This window comes from Salvelinus sp. IW2-2015, unplaced genomic scaffold (genome assembly GCF_002910315.2).
Source record: "Salvelinus sp. IW2-2015 unplaced genomic scaffold, ASM291031v2 Un_scaffold3584, whole genome shotgun sequence".
In the NCBI taxonomy this organism is placed as follows: domain Eukaryota; kingdom Metazoa; phylum Chordata; class Actinopteri; order Salmoniformes; family Salmonidae; genus Salvelinus; species Salvelinus sp. IW2-2015.
The window spans coordinates 35,222-58,175 of NW_019944862.1; the positions used below are offsets into that span (position 1 = coordinate 35,222).

General features: G+C 45.2%; 1 protein-coding gene across 1 annotated transcript in view; it reads left to right on the forward strand.

The window, feature by feature from the left end:
* The window catches only part of LOC112076112 (uncharacterized), a 43,535-nt gene extending 30,733 nt beyond the window's left edge, over positions 1-12,802 (forward strand). The window contains exons 3-4 of the mRNA XM_024142996.2: positions 1,181-1,425; positions 12,633-12,802. Of these exons, the coding sequence (XP_023998764.1) occupies positions 1,181-1,425; positions 12,633-12,749 (362 nt within the window). The 3' untranslated portion in view covers positions 12,750-12,802. The remainder of the gene's footprint in view (positions 1-1,180; positions 1,426-12,632) is intronic.
* Positions 12,803-22,954: the final 10,152 nt, after the last annotated feature.

The window sequence follows — 22,954 nt, forward strand, 5'->3', positions numbered from 1 at the left end:
TTACCGACACGCTCCTATAGAGGGAGTTTCTACCGGTTACCGACACGCTCCTATAGAGGGAGTTTCTACACGGTTACAGACACGCTCCTATAGAGGGAGTTTCTACCGGTTACCGACACGCTCCTATAGAGAGGAGTTTCTAACGGTTACAGACACGCTCCTATAGAGGGAGTTTCTACCCGGTTACAGACACGCTCCTATAGAGGGAGTTTCTACCGGTTACAGACACGCTCCTATAGAGGAGTTTCTACCGGTTACCGACACGCTCCTATAGAGGGAGTTTCTACCGGTTACAGACACGCTCCTATAGAGGGAGTTTCTACCGTTACCGACACGCTCCTATAGAGGGAGTTTCTACGGTTACAGACACGCTCCTATAGAGGGAGTTTCTACCGGTTACAGACACGCTCCTATAGAGAGTTTCTACCGGTTACAGACACGCTCCTATAGAGGGAGTTTCTACCGGTTAACAGACACGCTCCTATAGAGGGAGTTTCTACCGTTACAGACACGCTCCTATAGAGGGAGTTTCTACCGGTTACCACACGCTCCTATAGAGGGAGTTTCTACCGTTACAGACACGCTCCTATAGAGGGAGTTTCTACCGGTTACCGACACGCTCTATAGAGGGAGTTTCTACCGGTTACAGACACGCTCCTATAGAGGGAGTTCTACCGGTTACAGACACGCTCCTATAGTGGGAGTTTCTCATGTTTTAGTACTCTATAATTTGACTGTAAGAAACTAGAACCAGTTTTAGTGTTACTGGCAGCGACACAGCGGCAGCATGCTAAAGTAAACACTTTGAGTCACCTAGCCAGCCAGCCGGTGTTTGGTGACAGACAAAAGGAGCATTGTGTTTTCTGTTTTCTGGCACCTAAACAAAACCACCAGTAAATCTAGATTAGCCGCTTGTCATGAGACCAGAGTCAAGGGCCATTTCTAACTCAAGRCCCATACTAATCTGTCCACTTCAAAAAGTCAAAAGGGGGAGAGATCTGTTGTCTCCCTAATCCCTACACCCTTCTCCCCAAAATCATTATTATACCCAATTGCAAAACTCTTTGGTTTATTATGCTTGGGTCAACCGAATATCTCACTAACCGATGGTGAATCAGAGGCTAAATCCAGCCCATGCCATTATAAAACAACTGAACTTTATACGTTTTTCTTCCCACAGGCAACGCTGGATTCTGTTTGCACTACCCAGCTCGGTTTGAGCCTGTGGACGATCAGGGAGAGAGGCAGAACGACGAGGTGGAGGGTAGGAGAGAGGACGATGATGATGAGGAGGAGAGGAGGAGATTGGAGGAGAGACTAGATGAAGAGCGGGTGGAGGATAGCACCGAGGATAGCACGGAGGTCAGGGTCGGACGTAAGCTCCGGGAGATCGGAGACCAGTTCCACCAGGACCATGTTCAACTGGTAAGGGTCAAAGGTTAACTAACTGTGTGTCTGTGTGTTTGGTTGGGACTGCTCTGGCTTGTGGCTCTTCTAGGCCGTCATTGTAAATAAGAATTTGTTCTTTAACTTATTTGCCTAGTTAAATAAAGGTTAAATAAAATAATTCACTGTGAAAAGAAAAGTCCCGACATTTTGCCAACTAGGGTGGCCACAAATAAGCCTGCTAAAAATAGAGCTTTGTCACTGATTCAACCACATTCTGGGCTAGAACCGTTCAATAGAACCGTTCAATAGAACCGTTCAATAGAACCGTTCAATAGAACCATTCAATAGAACCATTTCCCCCCCATCCCAACACCACAAATTACCAAGTAGATATGCTAGAGGATGGAGTCTGGTCACAGAATTCATAAAGTATTATTATTTACACTGAAAAATGAGATTATTTACACTTCTAAAGTACAATGAACATTAGGAACGACTACTCTTTCCAAACTTTTATGGGAAGGGGAGTCTCTCACAAACACCATGGCGTTCTCTGTTTTGCTCTACCACCCCCACAAATGTCACGGGACTCCTCTGAAGGTAACCGGGGACTCTGAAAGTAACTTGGACCAGTTTAAAAAATGTATGGAAGTATAGAGGTAGTTTTGCACCCAAAAAAGGGGTGTCCTCCCCCCCATTTTGTTTTRATATCTCCTAGATTTAGGACAGACACTTCAAAACCTTATTCCTTATGATTTATTTTTTGACTGTCTTTTTGCTATTTATGAATGTGTTATTCAATGGGTTTCTATGGGCTATAGTGGTAAAGGCCAAATTCAATATTTTATCAAATACATATATATTTTTTTTATACCTAAAATACGTGACGATAAAAATACCCTAAGACTTATCATAATATGTTACAAACGATACTGCCCTCTCAAACAAACCGTCACCCACCACCCACGCGCCCCCCACAGCTCCCCCCATGTAAACGGAGATTAGATTGATGTAAAAAAGATTCCAACAACCAGGGATGCGTGCTATCTATCACACTATCTTAAGACAAGTTCATTACGGTATGCCTGAGATACTCCGGCTCCCGGCATTACGAATATGCCCAAGAGAACAAAAACACTTTTAATTAGTGAAAAACGCTTAAGCACGTGCGATTTCAGGGTGTTGATTAGAATGAATGAAATCTAAATCAGTTCGTGCACGTATAACATGTTTTGATCATAAGAGACATCATTTTTCCATGCTACAAAATGTAAAGCATATTTGACTGCATAGATCTTGTCGTCTTGACGGCTGAGATCGATCTGTCTGAGCTGGATCACCTGAGCTCCTCTCTGGAGCCTGGGCCTCTCTGAGTCTGGTTCTGTCTGAGCTGGATCTGTCTGAGCTGGGCCTCTCTGAGCTGGGCCTCTCTGAGCTGGGCCTCTCTGAGCTGATCATGTCTGAGCTGCCATCTGTCTGAGGCTGGCTCTGTCTGAGCTTGAGTCTGTCTGATGCAGCTGGGCCTCTCTGAGCTGGATGTTCTGAGCTGGGCCTCTCTGAGCTGGGCCTCTCTGAGCTGGCCTCCCTTGAGCTGGTCTTCTGAGCTGGTTCTGTCTGAGCTGGTCTTCTGAGCTGGGCTCTGTCTGAGCTGGGCCTCTCAGCTGTTCTTCTGAGCTGGCCTCTCTGAGCTGGCCTTCTGAGCTGGGCCTCTCTGAGCTTCTGCGAGGCTTTTTGGTCGTCTGAGCTGGCCTCTCTGAGCTGGATCTGTCTGAGCTGAGCCTCTCTCTGGCTCTGAGTGGCCTCTCTCAAGCTGGCCTCTGTCTGAGCTGGACCTCTCTAGCTGGGCTCTCTGAGCTAGCGGCCCTCTCTGCTGGTTGCTGTCTGAGAACACAGATGAAAGGCAGAATGAGACGCTCGTGCCACTGAGCAGGATCTCGTCTGTAGCTGTGTTATCTGGTTGCCGAGAGAAGCAAAAGCCAAGTGGAAAAATTAAGTAATAGGTATAAACACTGTCCCGAGGAGAGATACGTCAGTTGGAGAAAGCTGACGTTTATCTCAAAAAATACAACGGAAAGAGAAACAGTAAGCCCCATCGTGCAGAGGCCGAGTCATTTTACCGATTAATAAGAGAAGGCGAGCAATTATATAACAAAATAATGTGTCCAACTGAAATAACTGACCATTATCCTCTTGGAAGAGTCGCCATATAGCTAGCGCAGTCATTAAAAGGAGAAGATGAACACAACACTAACGTGTGTTTGTGTGCTTTTTTGACGGATGTATGTCTATGGTGTATGTACTATATGTAGGCACCTGATCCGAGCCATAAGGGAGACTAGGCATCAACCACCGAAGTAGTGGACGCGTCAGTTGGCACAAAATATGAGGTATTTTTTTGGAACGTAGAAAGAATGTAATGCAAGTAAAACATTTGAGTGAATCTGATTTGAACTGATGCCACATGCTACACTGAACAAAACATATAAACGCGACATGTGATGGGTCCCATGTTTAATGAGCTGAAATAAAAGATCCTAGAAAGTTTCCATACGCAAAAAAAATATAGTTTATTTCTCTCAAATTGTGTGCACAAATTTGTTTACATCCCTATTAGTGAGCATTTCTCCTTTGCCAAGATAATCCATTCACCTGACAGGTGTGGCATATAAAGAAGGTGATTAAACAGCATGATCATTACACAAGTGAACCTTGTGCTGGTGACAATATACGGCCACGCTGTAATGTACAGTTTTGTCACACAACACAATGTCACAGATGTCTCAAGTTTTGAGGGAGTGTGCAATTTGAATGCTGACTGCAGGAATGTCCACCAGACCTTTTGCCAGAAAAATGAATGTTAATTTCTCTACCCATAAGCCACCTCCAAAATCGTTTTGGAGTATTTGGCAGTACGTCCAACCTGCTTCACAACCTCAGACCACGTGTAACCACACCAGCACAGGACCTCCACATCCGYCTTCTTCACCTGCGGAATCGTCTGAGACCAGCCACCGAACAGCTGATGAAACTGTGGGTTTGCACAACCGAAGAAGTTCTGTACAAACTGTCAGAAACCGTCTCAGGGAAGCTCATCTGCGTGCTCGTCATCCTCACCAGGGTCTTGGCCACTGGCACGCTGGAGAAGTGTACTCTTCATTAATGAATCCCAGTTTCAACTGTACCGGGCAGAAAGCGTGTATTGCGTTGTGTGGGCGAGCGGTTTGCTGATGTCAACGTTGTGGGGTCCGGTTATGGTATGGGCAGGCATAAGCTACGGTCAACGAACACAGTTGCATTTTATCGATGGCAATTTGAATGCACGAAGATACCGTGACGAGATCCTGAGGCCCATTGTGGTGCCATTCATCCACCACCATCTCCACCAATGTCACCCATTGAGCATGTTTGGGATGCTCTGGATCGGCGTGTACAACCGTGTGTTCCAGTTCCCAATCAACACCCTCTGATCAACTCTATGCGGAGGAGATGTCGCGCTGTGTGAGGCAAATGGTGGTCACACCAGATACTAACTGCTTTTCTGATCCATGCCCCTACTTTTTTTTTTAAAGGTATCTGTGACCAACAGATGCATATCTGAATTCCCAGTCATGTGAAATCCATAGATTAAGGCTTAATGAATTTATTTCAATTGACTGATTTCCTTCTATGAACTGTAACTCAGTTTTTATTTTTTTATTTTATTTCACCTTTATTTAACCAGGTAGGCTAGTTGAGAACAAGTTCTCATTTGCAACTGCGACCTGGCCAAGATAAAGCATAGCAGTGTGAACAGACAACACAGAGTTACACATGGAGTAAACAATAAACAAGTCAATAACATGGTAGAAGAAAAAAAAAGAGAATCTATATACAATGTGTGCAAAAGGCATGAGGTAGGCAATAAATCGAATAATTACAATTTAGCAGATTAACTTGGGAGTGATAAATCATCAGTATGATTCATGTGGAAGAAGAGATACTGGTGTGAAAAGAGCAGAAAAGTAATAAATAAAAGCGTATGGGGGGTGGGTAGGTTAATTGGGTGGGTTAGTTTTTAGCATGTATGGACTATTATGTAAGCTGCGGCGATCGCGTTAGCTGCTCGATAGAGATTTTGTAAGTTGTTGAGGGAGATAAAAGTCTCCACTTCAGAGATTTTTTGCAATTGCGTTCCAGGTCGCTAGCAGCAGAGAACTGGAAGGAAAGGGCGTTCAAATGGAGGTTTCTGGCTTTAGGGTGATCAGTGAGAATACACTGCTGGTATGCGCGTGTTGCGGTGGTGTAGCCAATTTCTGCTGGTACAGTGTAACTGAGATGAAGGCGCCGGTCACTTTACTAGCATAATGCTTGTATGATGACTGGAGCAGTTGGGGTCTGGACGACGAGAATTCATGTGCGGGGCCAGCCGACTTAGGGATGAAAGGGTCGAAGTGTGTGGGTCATTTTGTATATGAGGTGGCTTTTTAGTAACAAAACGAATGGCACTGTGATAAACTGCATCCAGTTTGCTGAGTAAAATTGTGAAATTCTTTGAAATTGTTGCATGTTGCGTTTTTATATTGTTGTTCAGTGTACATTTGGATCGGTTTGGGTTTCATGGACCGATGCGGTCATATCTCAAACATTTGAATTGTGGTTTTTTGTCGGACGGGAGAGAAGATTTTGTCATGTAGCCTGAATTAGCCTAGCTAGCTAGCTATCTTATCTAGCATTCTTCTCTCGGGGTTGATGCAGTCAAGACGGGTACTTTTTTAATTAGATAGGATGAAAAATAACTGGTAAGAAGAACTCTACTTGGGTGAGTCAATATATAGTTGTTGCTTTCTCTCTCTCCCAGTCTGTGTCTGCTCCAGCGCTCCCACTCCCACACATTTACACAGTCGGCCGCTCCCCACTCGCTCTATGCCTCTCTCTCCCTTTCTCTGTAGCTCCGGGTAATAAAATAGCAAAACAATTGGCTTTTCTGCTTCTTCCTCACTCATGAAGTATTTGATGTGATTTTTCCCGATTGCATTTGCATTGATGTCAGAGTGATTCGAGGGACAATAGAGCCCTGAATACCATGCCGTTACCCCCAAAATTGCGGGCCATTTAACGAGTTGTGTAACCATCAGCAGGGCCGGCGTCAGGCCACAGTAGTTCACTCTCCTCTCTGACTGGTGTAGTTGCGTCGGCCCGGTGGTAATGTCCAGTCTTAGTGTAGCTTTTTTATGCAGAATGTTTTCTCCGCATTTTTATATCAGTCCTTTTCAATGGATTAAATACTGATACAAATACATCGGTAAAAGGCTAATATCGCCTGATAATATCGGTCAACTGATAAATCCGTCTGGCTTTAGTTACAGAAATGGTAGAACCTGCTGTAACCGACTAGCTAGCCATGCACTTTTCTTCCCCTCTGTGACCAAAACATGATGACGTTCTATTTTTAGCTGATATGGGAATGAATACACAAGCAGCATATCCAACTGGGATAATGTTTTAGGTTACACCGGCAACTATTTTTTATTATCAATCTGATTATTTCACATGGAATCATGTATCACAACCGTCCGTGATTGGGGAGTCCCATAGGAGCGACGTACAATTGGCCCAGCGTCGTCCGGGTTTCGCAGGTGTAGGCCGTCATTGTAAATAAGAATTTGTTCTTAAACTGACTTGCCTAGTTAAATAAAGGTTAAATAAATAAAATGGAGATGTGGTAAACTAAAAAGGCTAGCTAACTTGCTATGTTTTTAGCCAGGCTGCCAGCTAGCTACTACTACTTTGCACCTTGTGAATGGGGTGGGACCGGCGATGATATCATGTTACCGCAAGATGTCCACTATTGTAAGGTTTACTACAAGCTTCACTCCGTTGATCTATATGCACATTTTCTAGGCAAGTCAGTTAAGAACAACTGTCAGTTAAGAAACTCACACTACACTCTCTCTGCTATCACACTACACTCTCTCTGCTATCACACTACACTGTCTCTGCTATCACACTACACTGTCTCTGCTATCACACTACACTGTCTCTGCTATACACTAACTGTCTCTGACTATTCCACCACTACACTGTCTCTGCTATCACACTTACACTTTTGTTCCCCTACTGCTGATCACCTACTTTGCACACATACCTCCTGCTATCACTCACCTGTCTCATCACACTACACCTCGTACATCACGCTCTGCTACCCACATGCTCTATGCCACACACAACTGTCTTGCTATTCAACTACACTGCGTCTCTACTATCCACACTTACACTGGTCTTCTGCTATCAACCTACACTGTCTCTACTATCACTACTAACTGTCTCTGCTATCAACACTACACTGTCTCTGCTATCACACTATAACCTGGTCTCTAGCTATCACACTACAATGTCTGCTATCACACTCACTGTCTCTGCTATCACAATACTACACTGTCTCTGCTCTACACTACACTGTTCTCGCTCTCACACTTACACTGTCTCTGCTATCACACTATACACTGTCTCTGCTATCACACTACACTGTCTCTCTGCTATCACACTATATTGGTCTCTACTATCACATACACTGTCTCTCTTATCACACTACACTGTCCTCTACGTGTCCCTCTGCTTTATCAATCTTCACACTTCAACGTTACAGCGTAGTTCACCTCCTATGGGGAGGGAGAGAGCGAGGGGAATCATTTGCATAGTTTTCATAGAAGCAAATTTCACCAATGGGGGGTGGGTAGGTACTAGTGGTCCACTTGTAAATAACTAGTTCAACTCTTTAAAACATTCCTCTGTTAATGAGTAAAACCTTTGGGAGGGGGACCCCATATCTCGTACCCTTATCTGTGGTGTAAGTTATTAGGCCACGCATGGGGTCTGTTTGTAAGGTGAGGTTGCGGCTGACTGATTATCAGTCGTGGCGGGTAAGTTTGGGAAGCGAGAGTGTTCGACCAGAAAGAGATACGCAGGATGTGTAGTGTTCCCAGCGTGTGAAGAGCTACTTCTGAGTCTGGGTAGAATCTGTGCGCCGGCTTGTTATAACGGAAGCTAAAAATAGAACTGTGACTCACTAAGCTGCAGATACTGCCAGTAAAACGTGACGATTACCCCCTCTGACTGGATTTGTGTGTGTGTTTGTTTGTGTGTGTGTGTGTGTGTTGTGTGTGTGTGTGTGTGTGTTGTTTGTGTGTGTGTGTGTGTGTGGTGTGGTGTGTGGTGTGTGTGTGTGTGTGTGTGTGTTGTGGTGTGTGTGTGGTTTGTTGTGTGGTGTGTGTGGTGGTGTGGTGACAGAGAGAGATAAGAGTGTCTTTTATCTAAAAGAGACAGCGGAGACAGCTGTTTTTTATTTGGAATGATCTGATAATATTGTCAACACAAAGCCTGTCGTAAAGCCTGTTGAAACACAGGATCTGCTGCTCAGGACACGTGACATCCACAGTGTTTCTGTGTCAGATTTCTCACTGTGGCCTCTGTCACACACTTCCACATGACATGAGGCTGTGTGAGCTAATGTTTAGCTCAATTAGCCGTCAAGTCTTTGTCTGTCTGTCTGTCTGTCTGTCGAAGGCGCTATTATATCTAACTTGGCAGGTAGCCTAGTGGTTAGAGTGTTGGGCTAGTAACCAAAAAGTTGCTGGGTTGAATCATCAAGCTGAAAAAGTAAAAATATGTCGTTCTTCCCCCTGAACAAGGCAGTTAACCCACTGTTCCTAGGCCGTCATTGTAAATAAGAATTTGTTCTTAACTGACTTGTCTAGTTAAATAAAAAAATAAAATAAAAAATCCTGTTTGATGAGGTGATCAGGGGAGGTACAGGGAGTGTGAGGTTTAGGTGTTACCCATCTGTTTTTAGGAGAGCAGTAGACAAGTCCTTATTGTATTTGGTTACCGAGTGTGACCGATAATGGAGCACTTCACTATTGTTCCTGTCAAGAAAACACTGTCCAAAACCCCCCTTTTATACAACAAATAAAGTACCTTCAGAAAGTATCGGATTGTCATTATTTTTTACTTTTGACTTTATTTGTAATGTTGTTGTGGTACAGCCTGAATTTAAAATGGATTCTATTGAGATTTTGTGTCACTGGCCTGAATTTCATTTTCTGAAAATTTGCTAGAAATTCTTAAAACATGTTTTCACTTTGTCATTATGGGGTATTTTGTGTAGATGGGTATACATACTTTCTGTATCTGAGGGACAAATGCCTTCTCTGGACTCCATACCTTTTTCTTTGCATTCTGGAAAAAATGTACACCCGTTTGTTACATAACATTTAAAAAAAGGCATCAAACAGGTTTTTATTGTAACCAATGGTCTAAATACACTTCTCCACTGGCCCAGTGGGAGTAAAATAGGCACTGTAACACTTCTCCACTGGCCCAGTGGGAGTAAAATTAGGCACTGCTAACCACTTCTCCACTGGCCCAGTGGAAGTAAAATAGGCACTGTAACACTTCTCCACTGGCCCAGTGGAAGTAAAATAGGCACTGTAAACTTCTCCCTGGCCCAGTGGAAGTCAAATAGGCACTGTAACACTTCTCCACTGGCCAGTGGGAGTAAAATAGGCACGTTGTAACACTTCTCCACTGCGCCAGTGGGAGTAAAATAGGCACTGCAAACACTTCTCCCTGGCCCAGTGGGAGTAAAATAGGCACTGCTAACAACTTCTCCACTGGCCCAGTGGGAGTAAAATAGGCACTGTAACACTTCTCCACTGCCAGTGGGAGTAAAATAGGCACTGTAACACTTCTCCACTGGCCCAGTGGAGTAAAATAGCACTGCAACATTCTCCACTGGCCTAGTGGGAGTAAAATAGGCACTGTAACACTTCTTCACTGGCCTAGTGGGAGTAAAATAGGCACTGCAACACTTCTCCACTGGCCAGTGGGAGTAAATAGGCACTGTAACACTTCTCCACTGGCCCAGTGGGAGTAAAATAGGCACTGTACACTTTCTCCACTGGCCTAGTGGGAGTAAAATAGGCACTGCCAACACTTCTCCACTGGCCTCAGTGGGAGAAAATAGACACTGTAACACTTCTCCACTGGCCCAGTGGGAGTAAAATAGGCACTTGTAACACTTCTCCCACTGGCTAGTGGAGAAAATAGGCACTGTAACACTTCCCACTGGCCCAGTGGCGGAGTAAAAATAGGCACTGTAACACTTCTCACTGGCCTCCAGTGGGAGTAAAATAGCCACTGCAACACTTCTCCACTGGCCTAGTGGGAGTAAAATAGGCACTGAACACTTCTCCACTGCCCAGTCGGAGTAAAATAGGCACTGCAAACACTTCTCCACTGGCCCAGTGGGAGTAAAATAGGCACTGCAACACTTCTCCAACTGGCCCAGTGGAGTAAAATAGGCACTGCAACACTTCTCCACTGGCCCAGTTGGAGAAAATAGGCACTGCAACACTTCTCCACTGGCCCAGTGGGAGTCAATAGGCACCTTGCAACATTCTCCACTGGCCCAGTGGGAGTAAATAGGCACTGCAACAACTTCTCCACTGGCCAGTGGGAGTAAAATAGGCCCTTGCAACACTTCTCCACTGGCCAGTGGGAGTAAAATAGGCACTGCAACACTTCTCCACTGGCCCAGTGGGAGTAAAATAGACACTGTAAACACTTCTCCACTGGCCCAGTGGGAGTAAAATAGGGCACTGTAACACTTTCCACCTGCCCTAGTGGGGAGTAAAATAGGCACTGTAACACTTCTCCACTGGCCCAGGGGAGTAAAATAGGCACTGCAACACTTCTCCACTGGCCCAGTGGGAGTAAAATAGGCACTGCACACTTTCTCCATGCCCAGTGGGAATAAAATAGCACTGTAACACTATACTCACCTAGGTCCAGTGGGGTAAAAGCACTGCAACACTTCTCCACTGGCCCAGTGGAGTAAAATAGGACTGCAAACACTTCTCCACTGGCCAGTGGGAGTAAATAGGCACTGCAACACTTCTCACTGGCCAGTGGAGTAAAATAGCACTGCAACACTCGTCACTGCCAGTGGGGTAAAAATAGGCACTGCAACACATTCTCCACTGGCCAGTGGGCATGTTAAAAATAGGCACTGCAACACTTCTCCACTGGCCTAGTGGGAGTAAAATAGGCACTGTAACACTTCTCCACTGGCCCAGTGGGAGTAAAAATAGGCACTGCAATATAACATTAAGACGCTCAATTAGGGTTGTGTTTAGTAGCACTGGTTCAAAATCATGTCATTCTCTGTAGAGACAGACAGTCTGCCATACTACTTGTGGAGAGAGAGCAGACAGACAGACAGACAGTCTGCCTACTACTCTGTCTGTCTGTCTGTGTCTGTCTGTCTGTCTGTCTGGTCTGTCTGTCTGTCTGTCGTGGTCTGTCTGTCTGTCTGTCTGCCTCTCTCCACAAGTAGTAAGCAGACTGTCTGTCTGTCTGTCTCTCTCCACAGAGTAGTAGGCAGGCTGACTGCTGTCTGTCTGTCTGTCTCTCCACAGAGTAGTAGGCAGTCTTTCTGTCTGTCTGTCTCTCTCCACAGAGTAGTAGGCAGACTGTCTGTCTGTCTGTCTCTCTCCACAGTCTCCTACTACTCTGTGGAGAGAGACAGACAGACAGTCAGCCTGCCTACTATCGCCTTGAGGACGACAGACAGACAGACAGACACAGACAGACACAGACAGACAGACAGACAGACAGACAGACAGACAGACAGACAGACAGACAGACAGACAGACAGAGTTGACTGATGCTTATGCAACCTGCTGAAATAACCAGCTTGGCTTTTCTGTTAGAAAGCCAAACAGGAGCTTGAACAGAGATGAGAGGAAGGAAGTGGAGGAAGAGAGCTTTAGTGGCGGGATAGATGCAGCTCCTGGGAGGGAGGAAGGAGACTAGTAACTTGTTCACTCCGTGCAGGCTCTAAGACAGCCTTAGTGACAGAGCCCAGTTAGTTGCACACCAAGCACAACTGAGACAGAACTGCTGTTGTGGAAATATCCGATCTGCTCCGGTGTTTTGTGTTGGTCTAGACGGCTGGTTTACCACCGGTTACTGTTGTTGTTTCACCTCAACCATATGTCATATTGAACTCAGGAAGCACCACAGACAGTTCATTTGGGGTTTCCAATAACTTGTTGCTCATGGTAACATCTGTGATGATGGTTTATGGTGGTGGACGGGTTACTGTAAGGCACTTGGTGAAAACTGTGCTGTAAAAAAAAAAAAAAGCATATAACTAATTCTGATTTGATATTAATCTCCCTCCCGCTCTCTTGTCTTCCTCACAGTTCCTGCGCCATCAGAGGGATGTCCTGCCAGTCTGGATGCGTCTTACAATGACCCTCTATGGCTTCCTGTTTACAGAGGGCCCCCCGCCATACCCCGTCAGAGGGCAGGAGAGATGAGGGAGTACCTCGCAAACCCCCTCACCCGTCTCAGAGGGCCTCTCCCGGCTCATTTCTCCCCCCCCCCCCCCCCCCCGACCAAAACGGGACCAGACTTTTAGATGGCACTGTATGATGGAACACGGGTTTGGATTCCTTTTTGGGTTTTTTCGTTTTTTTTTTTTTTTAAATCAAAGATGAAGAAGTGAAGAACTGGTCACTGCTGGATGGAGGCTAGAATCATCTCTCCGTCTCTCTCTCTCTCAGCCATGCTGTTAGAAGACAGAGATATTTTCTAAAATAATTGTAAAATATAAAACCTTTTTTTTTTTATATATAGATAAGAGGTCCCTTCAAGAGAAGACTTTATGGACACTTTATGGTCTTCTGTGTGAACGTCTACTCACCCACCCTACCACGAACTTGACAAACTTCCAATGTATTTCTGAACTAGCAAAACTCCATGTAACTCGATGTTCACACTGGTCTATATTTTAAAAATGATTGTGATTTAATGACTCTGGTGGTGGGGTCGTCAAGACGAGCACTGTCTGCATACGTGACTTGTCGATCTCTGGTGTAGATTGAGCTACGTTGTCTTATCCTATGTCTTTCAATGGTGCAATCCACCAGCAATTCAGTCTGAAGTGGTTTTAAAATTCAGTCTGAATGAGAGGAAGATTCAGTCTGAATGAGAGGAAGATTCAGTCTGAATGAGAGGAAGATTCAATGCTGAATGAGAGGAAGATTCAGTCTGAATGAGAGGAAGATTCAATCTGAATGAGAGGAAGATTGTCAAATCGAGATGAGAGGAAGATTCAGTTCTGAATGAGAGGAAGATTCAATCTGAATGAGAGGAGAAGATTCAGTCTGAATGAGAGGAAGATTCAGTCTGAATGAGAGGAAGATTCAGTCTGAATGAGAGGAAGATTCAGTCAATGAGAGGAAGATTCAGTCTGAATGAGAGGAAGATTCAGTCTGAATGAGAGGAAGCTTCAGTCTGAATGAGAGGAAGATTCAGTCTGAATGAGATGAATGACAGGTCTGTTTTTTTTTATCAACAGGATGAATGCATGTATAAATTTAACTTATGTGTTCTTAAAGATCCTAAGGTATAGGTCTGTCAAAGTTGAGGACAACTTTTGATAAACTCTGACAGAGAAAAGATAGGATTTTTTTCAAGATTTCTTTATCTTGGCAGGATTGACAATCACAAACAACAGACCCTGTGACGATACAAGTGGTAGTCTCTGTGGGTCTGCTGGAGGTATAGAAGGCAAAGACAAATGCTGTACAATCAACGATTGGCGCAATACTGTACAGATGAACTAGTTTGGAAGGCACTAAAGAAACCTTAGGAATCTAACTGCAGTTACAATCCAATTTGCATGCATGGGACAACGTACTGTATAGCTAATAACGCAATCAATCAATGATGTTTTAATGAAGGCTCTCTTCAGATTTGTTGACGTCACTCGGTTCAATTGAAATAGATGTGACCTCTTACTCTTTATAACTCTTTATCTTAGCCGGAATCCTTTTGGCATCAACAATTGAAATGGTTTCACGAAATAGACAATGAAAATGTATTCCTGTGTTGGTATGGCTCAATATGTTCAACAGGAATGAATGTGCACAGCGCTGTCGACCAGCTGTGTAGGTACTGAAGGGTTGAGTCCTATGAAACTGTCCCATTTTTTTATATTTTTTTCCAGAAAAGTCTTTTTTTAATTTTATTTAACAATGCACCCCGACACCGTGCTACCATTGGTCTTTACTGGGGGGGGGGGGCTCAGTTCTAGTGAGTCCTCACCTCCACCATGTCTACTCCTAAGGACAAGATCTGAGGATTTCAGAAAGTCCCATAGAATCCGATTTAGTGCAGCATTTCAATATGAAACCAACGACCACTGCTTTTTCAGCGGGCGTTTTTTTGTTGTTATACGAGTACATTTTTAAAAGTGGTTTTAAATGATATCAACAGAAGACAGGATTTTGAATCTAATGTAAAAAATAAAATAAAAAATAAAAAGACAAAATTATAATATGAATGTAATTAATGAAGACATTAATGGGTTAAACTTTTTTTTACATTTTTTTATGTTCTTGTCTTTTTCAGGGAGTAGTTGCTGAGTCATTCAAGGCCTTCCTTAATGAGTGTTTCTATTCTACTTTAACATCGTGCGCATATTCAAATTCCTAATGAGAATTACAAGCGTTTGCATGCGTTGTACTGTTGGTTACAGAACATCCTCTTCCCACATGACGTCACCTGATCAACAGACTATTGTTTCTGTTCCCGTACGTCCCAAATGACTCCTTGTTCCCTACGTATATAGTGCTCCACTTTTTAACCAGAGCCCATAGAGATGAGTGAGTGGTTTGGGATGCGGCCCATGTTCTTTGATGGTTATCTGTGATGTCATTGACAGAAGGTTTAAAATGTCCGATTTCACCACAGACACTGTTCTGTTTTGACGTTTCACAATACATTTGAATATTTAAAAACAGCTCGAAACAAGCAAGATGACCAGACCAGGGAAAGAGAAAGTTGTGCCCTTTGGCGCAGAAGGAGAAACCTCTTTTGAGAGCGCGTAGAGCCAAAACGTTTCCTGCGAACCACTGAACACTGAGCCAGTCGAAGTAGTATCTCTCTCAGCCATCTCTCTCTGTCTCAGCCATCTCTCTCTGTCTCAGCCATGTCTCTCTGTCTCAGCCATGTCTCTCTCTCAGCCATCTCTCTCTGTCTCAGCCATCTCTCTCTGTCTCAGCCATGTCTCTCTCTCAGCCATGTCTCAGCCATCTCTCTCTGTCTCAGCCATCTCTCTCTGTCTCAGCATGTCTCTCTCTCAGCCATGTCTCAGCCATGTCTCTCTGTCTCAGCCATCTCTCTCTCTCTCAGCCATATATCTCTCTCTCAGCCATATATCTCTCTCAGCCATCTCTTCTCAGCCATCTCTCTCATCGCCATCTTCTCTCAGCCATCTCTCTCTCAGCCATCTCTCTCGCTCTTCTCTCTCAGCCATCTCTCTCGCTCTCTCTCTCTCAGACTATCTCTCTCCTCTCTCTCTTTCAGCCATCTCTCTCGCTCTCTCTCTCTCAGCCATCTCTCTCGCTTTCTCTCTCAGCCATCTCTCTCAGCCCTCTCTCTCTCTCTTCTCAGCCATCTATCTACTCTCTCTCTCAGCCATCTATCTCTCTGTCTTCAGCCATCTATCTCAGCCATCTATCTCCTCTATCTCTCTCTCCATCTCTCTCTCTTCTCTCTCTCTCCCATCTCTTCGCTTTCTCTCTCAGCCATCTCTCTCAGCCCTCACTCTCTCTCTCTCAGCCATCTATCTATCTCTCTCTCAGCCATCTATCTCTCTGTCTCAGCCATCTATCTCAGCCATCTCTCTCAGCACCTCTCTCTCTCTCTCTCTCTCAGCCATCTCTCTCCAGCCTCTCTCTCTCTCTTCCTCAGCCTCTATCTATCTCTCTCTCAGCCATCTTCTCTCTCTGTCTCAGCCATCTATCTCAGCCATCTCTCCCAGCCGTCTATCTCTCTCTCCACATCTCTCTTCTCTCTCTCTCTCTCTCAGCCGTCTATCTCTTTTTCTGGTCCAGATCTCTCCCCTCTCGTTCTGTCATTACTCCGCCCTCCCTCATCAACTACTCCCTGGCCTTTTCCACAATAGTTTTCTTTTGACCCCTTTTTTATTTATTTTTTTACGTCCCTTTTCAAAAGTAATTTATTTTAATTTATTTTTGTCTATATTCACTCAGTGCTACTGTATAGCTATGCGGATGTGTACAGTTTCTTCTCCTAGTTGATGGAACAGTCGGGCCAGGACAGTCAGTAACAGTACTGTGGTGTTGTGTGTGTTATAATCCCAAATGGCACCCATTCCCTATAGAGTGCATAGGGTTCTGATCAAAAAAGTAATACACTCTGTAGGGAACAGGGTGCCATTTGTCTGTAAGCTGGGCTCGTGGGTCGAGAGGACAGACAGACTAATAGCCATGTGTCTCCTCTCACTAAGCTGTGTGTGTGTGTGTGTGTGTGTGTAACACCAACGAACAGACAATCAAATGTGCGAAATGTGCCTGTGTGAGTTAGACCAGCCATCATCCATCACAAAAGTCTGGTCGTGGTTATCTATACATGGTGTTGACCAGGGCCCATAGAGAACAGGGTTCTATTTGACCAGGGCCCGTAGAGAACAGGGTTCCATTTGACCAGGGCCCATAGAGAACAGGGTTCTATTTGACCAGGGCCCATAGAGACAGGTTCCATTTGACCAGGGCCCATAGAGAACAGGGTTCCATTTGACCAGGGCCATAGAGAACAGGGTTCCATTGACCAGGCCCATAGAGAAAGGGTTCTATTGACCAGGGCCCATAGAGAACAGGGTTCCATTTGACCAGGGCCATAGAGAACAGGGTTCTATTTGACCAGGGCCCATAGAGAACAGGGTTCCATTTGACCAGGGCCCATAGAAACAGGGTTCCATTTGACCAGGGCCTATAGAACATGGGTTCCATTTGACCAGGGCCCTAGAGAACAGGGTTCCATTTGACCAGGGCCGTAGAAACAGGTTCCATTGACCAGGGCCCATAGAGAACAGGGTTCCATTGACCAGGGCCCATAGAGAACAGGGTTCCATTTGACCAGGCCCATAGAGAACAGGGTTCCATTTGACAGGGCCATAGAGAACAGGGTTCCATTTGCCAGGGCCTATAGAGAACAGGGTTCATTTGACCAGGGCCTATAGAGAACAGGGCTCTATTTGACCAGGCCCATAGAGAACAGGGTTCTATTGACCAGGGCCTATAGAGAAAAGGGTTCTTTTGACCAGGGCCCATAGAGAACAGGGTTCTATTTGACCAGGGCCTATAGAGAACAGTTCCATTTGACCAGGGCCCGTAGAGAACAGGGTTCCATTTGACCAGGGCCCTAGAGAACAGGGTTCCATTTGACGCAGCGGCCGCATAGAGAACAGGGTTCCATTTGACCAGGGCCCATAGAGAACAGGGTTCAATTGGACCAGGTCCCATAGAGAACAGGGTTCCATTTGACCAGGGCCTATAGAGAACAGGGTTCTATTTGACCAGGGCCATAACAACAGGGTTCTATTTGACCAGGGCGCTATAGAGAATAGGGTTCCATTTGACCAGGGCCTATAGAGAACACGGTTCCATTTAACCGGGCCTATAGAGAACAGGGTTCTATTTGACCAGGGCCTATAGAGAACAGGGTTCTATTTGACCAGGGCCTATAGAGAACCACGGTTCATTTGGGACACAGCCATATCCCCCCTCTAGGGCACATGCCTTATTAATGACCTTTAACCCAGACCCCTCTCAACCCTGACCCCTTTCAACCCACACAGTCCCGGCTCATCAACTCAAAACTCAAATATCCAAACGACTGTTAGCACTGGAAGTAATGTTGTTTTGTGTTTGTTTTTTATATGCGTCTCTTTTTATACTGAACCTGGACCTCTCTAGATTCATGTGTCTTTAAAAGATCTGTTATATATTCTGGATTGGCCCTGCTCGAAGGACTATCCATATGTCTTTGAGATCTGTTTATACCTGGATTGGCCTAGTCGACAGGACTATCCATATGTCTTTGAGATCTGTTTATATTCTGGATTGGCCTAGCTCGACAGGGCTATCCATATGTCTTTGAGATCTGTTTATATTCTGGATTGGCCTAGCTCGACAGGACTATCAATATGCTTTGAGATCTGTTTATATCCTGGATTGGCCCAGCTCGACAGGACTATCAATATGTCTTTGAGACCTGTTTTTATATTCTGGATTGGCCTAGCTCGACAGGACTATCCATATGTCTTTGAGATCTGTTTATATCCTGGATTGGCCCAGCTCGACAGGGCTATCCATATGTCTTTGAGATCTGTTTATATTCTGGATTGGCCTAGCTCGACAGGACTATCCATATGTCTTTGAGATCTGTTTATATTCTGGATTGGCCTAGCTCGACAGGGCTATCCATATGTCTTTGAGATCTTTTATATTCTGGTTGGCCTAGCTCGACAGGACTATCCATATGTCTTTGAGATCTGTTTATTCCTGGATTGGCCCAGCTCGACAGGGCTCTGTTTCTGTGCTGTGTAGGTTACAATAAGGAATAGGTTGCCGTTCGGGGATCCTAGTAGGGATATAGGCTGAGGATACATGGAGGAGTGAGGTACGACAGTGCCCAGTATTATTGTAAGGAGGAGGGGTTGTGTGGTCATCCTATAGGTCGGTGTTGACGACAAACCAATAGGAACCAACCGTAGGTGTTGACGACAAACCAATAGAACCAACCGTCGTGGTTGACGACAAACCAATGGAACCAACCGTCGGTGTTGACGACAAACCAATAGGAACCAACCGTCGGTGTTGACGACAAACCAATAGGAACCACACCGTCGGTGTTGACGACAAACCATAGGAACCAACCGTCGTGTTGACGTCAAACCAATAGGAACCAACCGTTGGTGTTGACGACAAACCAATAGGAACCACCGTCGGTGTTGACGGACAAACCAATAGGAACCAACCGTTGGTGTTGACGTCAAACCAATAGGAACCAACCATTGTCTTCAACCCCCCCTTCCAGGTTAAAATGTATATGATATGTTCACCTTCAGTGTCTTGATATCAAGTCAAATTTTTTCATTCGTTTTTTTTTATTTCCAAAGAAAGTGTGAATCTTAACTGTTAGGTGCTGTGATTATTTGTGTTTTATATAAACAAAAGCAAAAATTTGTCGCAGCTGATTCTTAATTGAAGTGAAAAAAAAGTTTCGTACTTTCTTTTGTAAAAACAAACAAAACAAATGTAAAATGAATCTGAAAACAATCATTTCTTGCTTTTTAAGATCGCTTTTTTAAATGTTGTGACATGATTCTTGTTTTTTTACCAATTAAGTCGCTGTGTCGTTCTCAGTTCAAGGCTGTTTTGATATTTGATCATTCTGTATTTGGAGTTAAAATGCATGTCTCAGCATTCCTGAAATCTGTATCTTAAGGGGTTTGAAATGTAAATTTCATTAAGAGGAAAAACCACAATGTCCTCTTTTGAAATACTGGTATGAACTGAAACAGTGAAACCTTCCATCTAACTCCTACTCTGTTGAATTGGGACTCTTATTTACCATTGTCCTTTAAATCACACATCATATCACTCTAGAACACATCATATCACTCTAGAACACATCATTAGAGCTCTCAGAACCATCTTAATAATCACACATCATATCACTCTAGAACACATCATATCACTCTAGAAACACATCATTGGACTCTCAGAACCATCTTTAAATCAACATCATATCACTCTAGAACACAATCTATATCAACCACATCATATCACTCTAGGAACACATCATATCACTCTAGAACACATCATTGGAGCTCTCCAGACCATCTTTACATCCACCATCATATCACTCTAGAACACATCATATCACTCTAGAACACATCAATCACTCTAGAACACATCATTAGAGTTCTCAAAGAACCATCTTTAAATCACACATCAACATATCACTTCTAGAACACATCATATCACTCTAGACACATCCATATCACTCTAGAACACATCATATCACTCTAGAACAACATCATTAGAGCTCTCAGAACCATCTCAAGGACTCCACGTCGGTGTGTTCTATGAAGTCTGGCCCAGTCTATATGTAGCAGAACTATGCGTCCGTAATGGCACCCTATTCCCTATATTGTGCACTACTTTTGACCAGAGCTTTTATGGTCCTTGGTCAAAAGTAGGGCACTATATAAGGGAATAGGGTGCCATTTTAGATGCAACCTGTGTTATCTCTGAGATGCTCCTGAAAAAGCCCTGCACGTTTTCAAACCGTGTGGAACACGGCGAGAGGGAGGGAAGGATGGAGGAAAGATGGAGGAAGATATTTCTTTTCTAGTGCAATATGCTGTACATAAAGAGGCTTGGTCTCTTACAAAGTCTACACATCTTTTCTCATTAAAAAAACTCTCACTGAAATGTCCTTTTTGTTGTATAATGGGTACATTGTTTTTTTTTCCTTCATTTTTTTAAATTAAAATGTTATGAACGTTTCAAATGGCTTGTGTTTTTCGCTTTGGTTTCTGTCCCCTCTTACTACAAGTGTTATGTAAAGCTTTGTTCACGTAGACAGACACAACGAATGAGAATGTCCTTCTACGAACACATCACACACTGGACACACATCACACACTGGACACATCGCACACACTGGACACCATCACACACTGGACAGCATCACACACTGGGAGATCATCACCACACTGGACACATCATGCACTAAGACACATCACGCACTGGACACATCACACACTGGACACATCACGCACTGGACACATCACACACAGACACATTCACGCACTGGACACATCACTACACTGGACACATCACACACTGGACACATCACACAGCTGGACACATCACACACTGGACATATCACACACTGGACACATCACACACTGGAGACATCACACACTGGACCACATCACACACTGGACACATACATGATCACACACTGACACATCACACACTGGACACATCCACACACTGGGACACTCAACCACTGGACATCATCACGCACTAGACACATCACACACTGGACACATCACACACTAGACACATCACACACTGGACACATCACACACGGGACACATCACACACTGGACACATCACACTGTCAGCGTGTGTAAAAGAGGCGAAGTCAGGTGCAGGAGAGTAGCGTGATGTAAGCAGGCGCACTTTATTAAAGTTCCAAAGCCAGAGCACAACATAATTAAAATGCGCTCAAAAACACAGAACAGAAAAGTAAAACGCGTAAAAGACACCACAAGCAACATGAAACAATTACACACAAAACATGATGGGAAACAGAGGGTTAAATACAATTAGCTTAATTGGGGAAATGAAAACCAGGTGTGTATGTAAACAAGACAAGACAAATGGATATATGAAAAATGGAGCGGCGATGGCTAGAAAGCCGGTGACGTCGATCGCCGAATGCCGCCCGAACAAAGAGAGGAGCCGACTTCGTGACAGTACCCCCCCCTTGACGCGCGGCTCCAGCGGCGCGCCAACACCGGCCTCGGGGACGACCCGGAGGAAGAGGCGCAGGGCGATCCGGCCGGCGACGGTGAAACTCCCGCAGCAGTTCAGGATCCAAAACATCTGCAACCGGAACCCAGCACCTCTCCTCCGGCCCGTACCCCTCCCACTCCATGAGGTACTGAAGGCCCCCCACCCGACGCCTCGAATCCAGGATGGAACGAACGATGTACGCCGGGGCCCCCTCGATGTCCAAAGGGGGCGGAGGGATCTCCCGCACCTCAGATTCCTGGAGCGGACCAGCCACCACCGGCCTGAGGAGAGACACATGGAACAAGGGATTAATACGGTAATCAGGGGGAGCTGTAACCTATAACAAACCTCGTTCAATCTCCTCAGGACTTTAAATGGCCCCACAAACCGCGGACCCAGCTTCCGGCAGGGCAGGCGGAGGGGCAGGTTACGGGTCGAGAGCCAGACCCGGTTCCCCGGTGCGAACACCGGAGTCTCACTGCGGTGACGGTCCGCGCTGGCTTTCTGGCGACGCACAACTCGCTGGAGATGGACACGGGCGGCCTCCCATGTCTCCTCCGCGCGTCTGAACCAGTCGTCCACCGCAGGAGTCTCGGTCTGACCCTGATGCCACGGTGGTACCCCAATACGCACTGAAAGGGGGAGAGGTTAGTGGAGGAGTGGCGAAGCGAGTTCTGTGCCATCTCGGCCCAGGACACGAACGCCGCCCACTCCCCCGGCCGGTCCTGGCAAAAGGACCGCAGAAACCTGCCCACATCCTGGTTCACTCTCTCTACCTGCCCGTTACTCTCGGGGTGAAAACCTGAGGTAAGGCTAATCGAGACCCCCAGACGTTCCATGAACGCCTTCCAAACTCTCTACGTGAACTCTACTCACTACTTCTACTCAGTGTAGTGGACTGTGTTCTACTGTGTTCTACTCACTGTAGTGGACCGGGTTCTACTCACTGCACTGGACTGTGTTCTACTGTGCTCTACTAACTGTAGTGGACCGGGTTCTACTCACTGCACTGGACTGTGTTCTACTCACTGTAGAGGACTGTGTTCTACTCACTGCACTGGACTGTGTTCTACTGTGTTTTACTCACTGTAGTGGCCTGTGTTCTACTGTGTTCT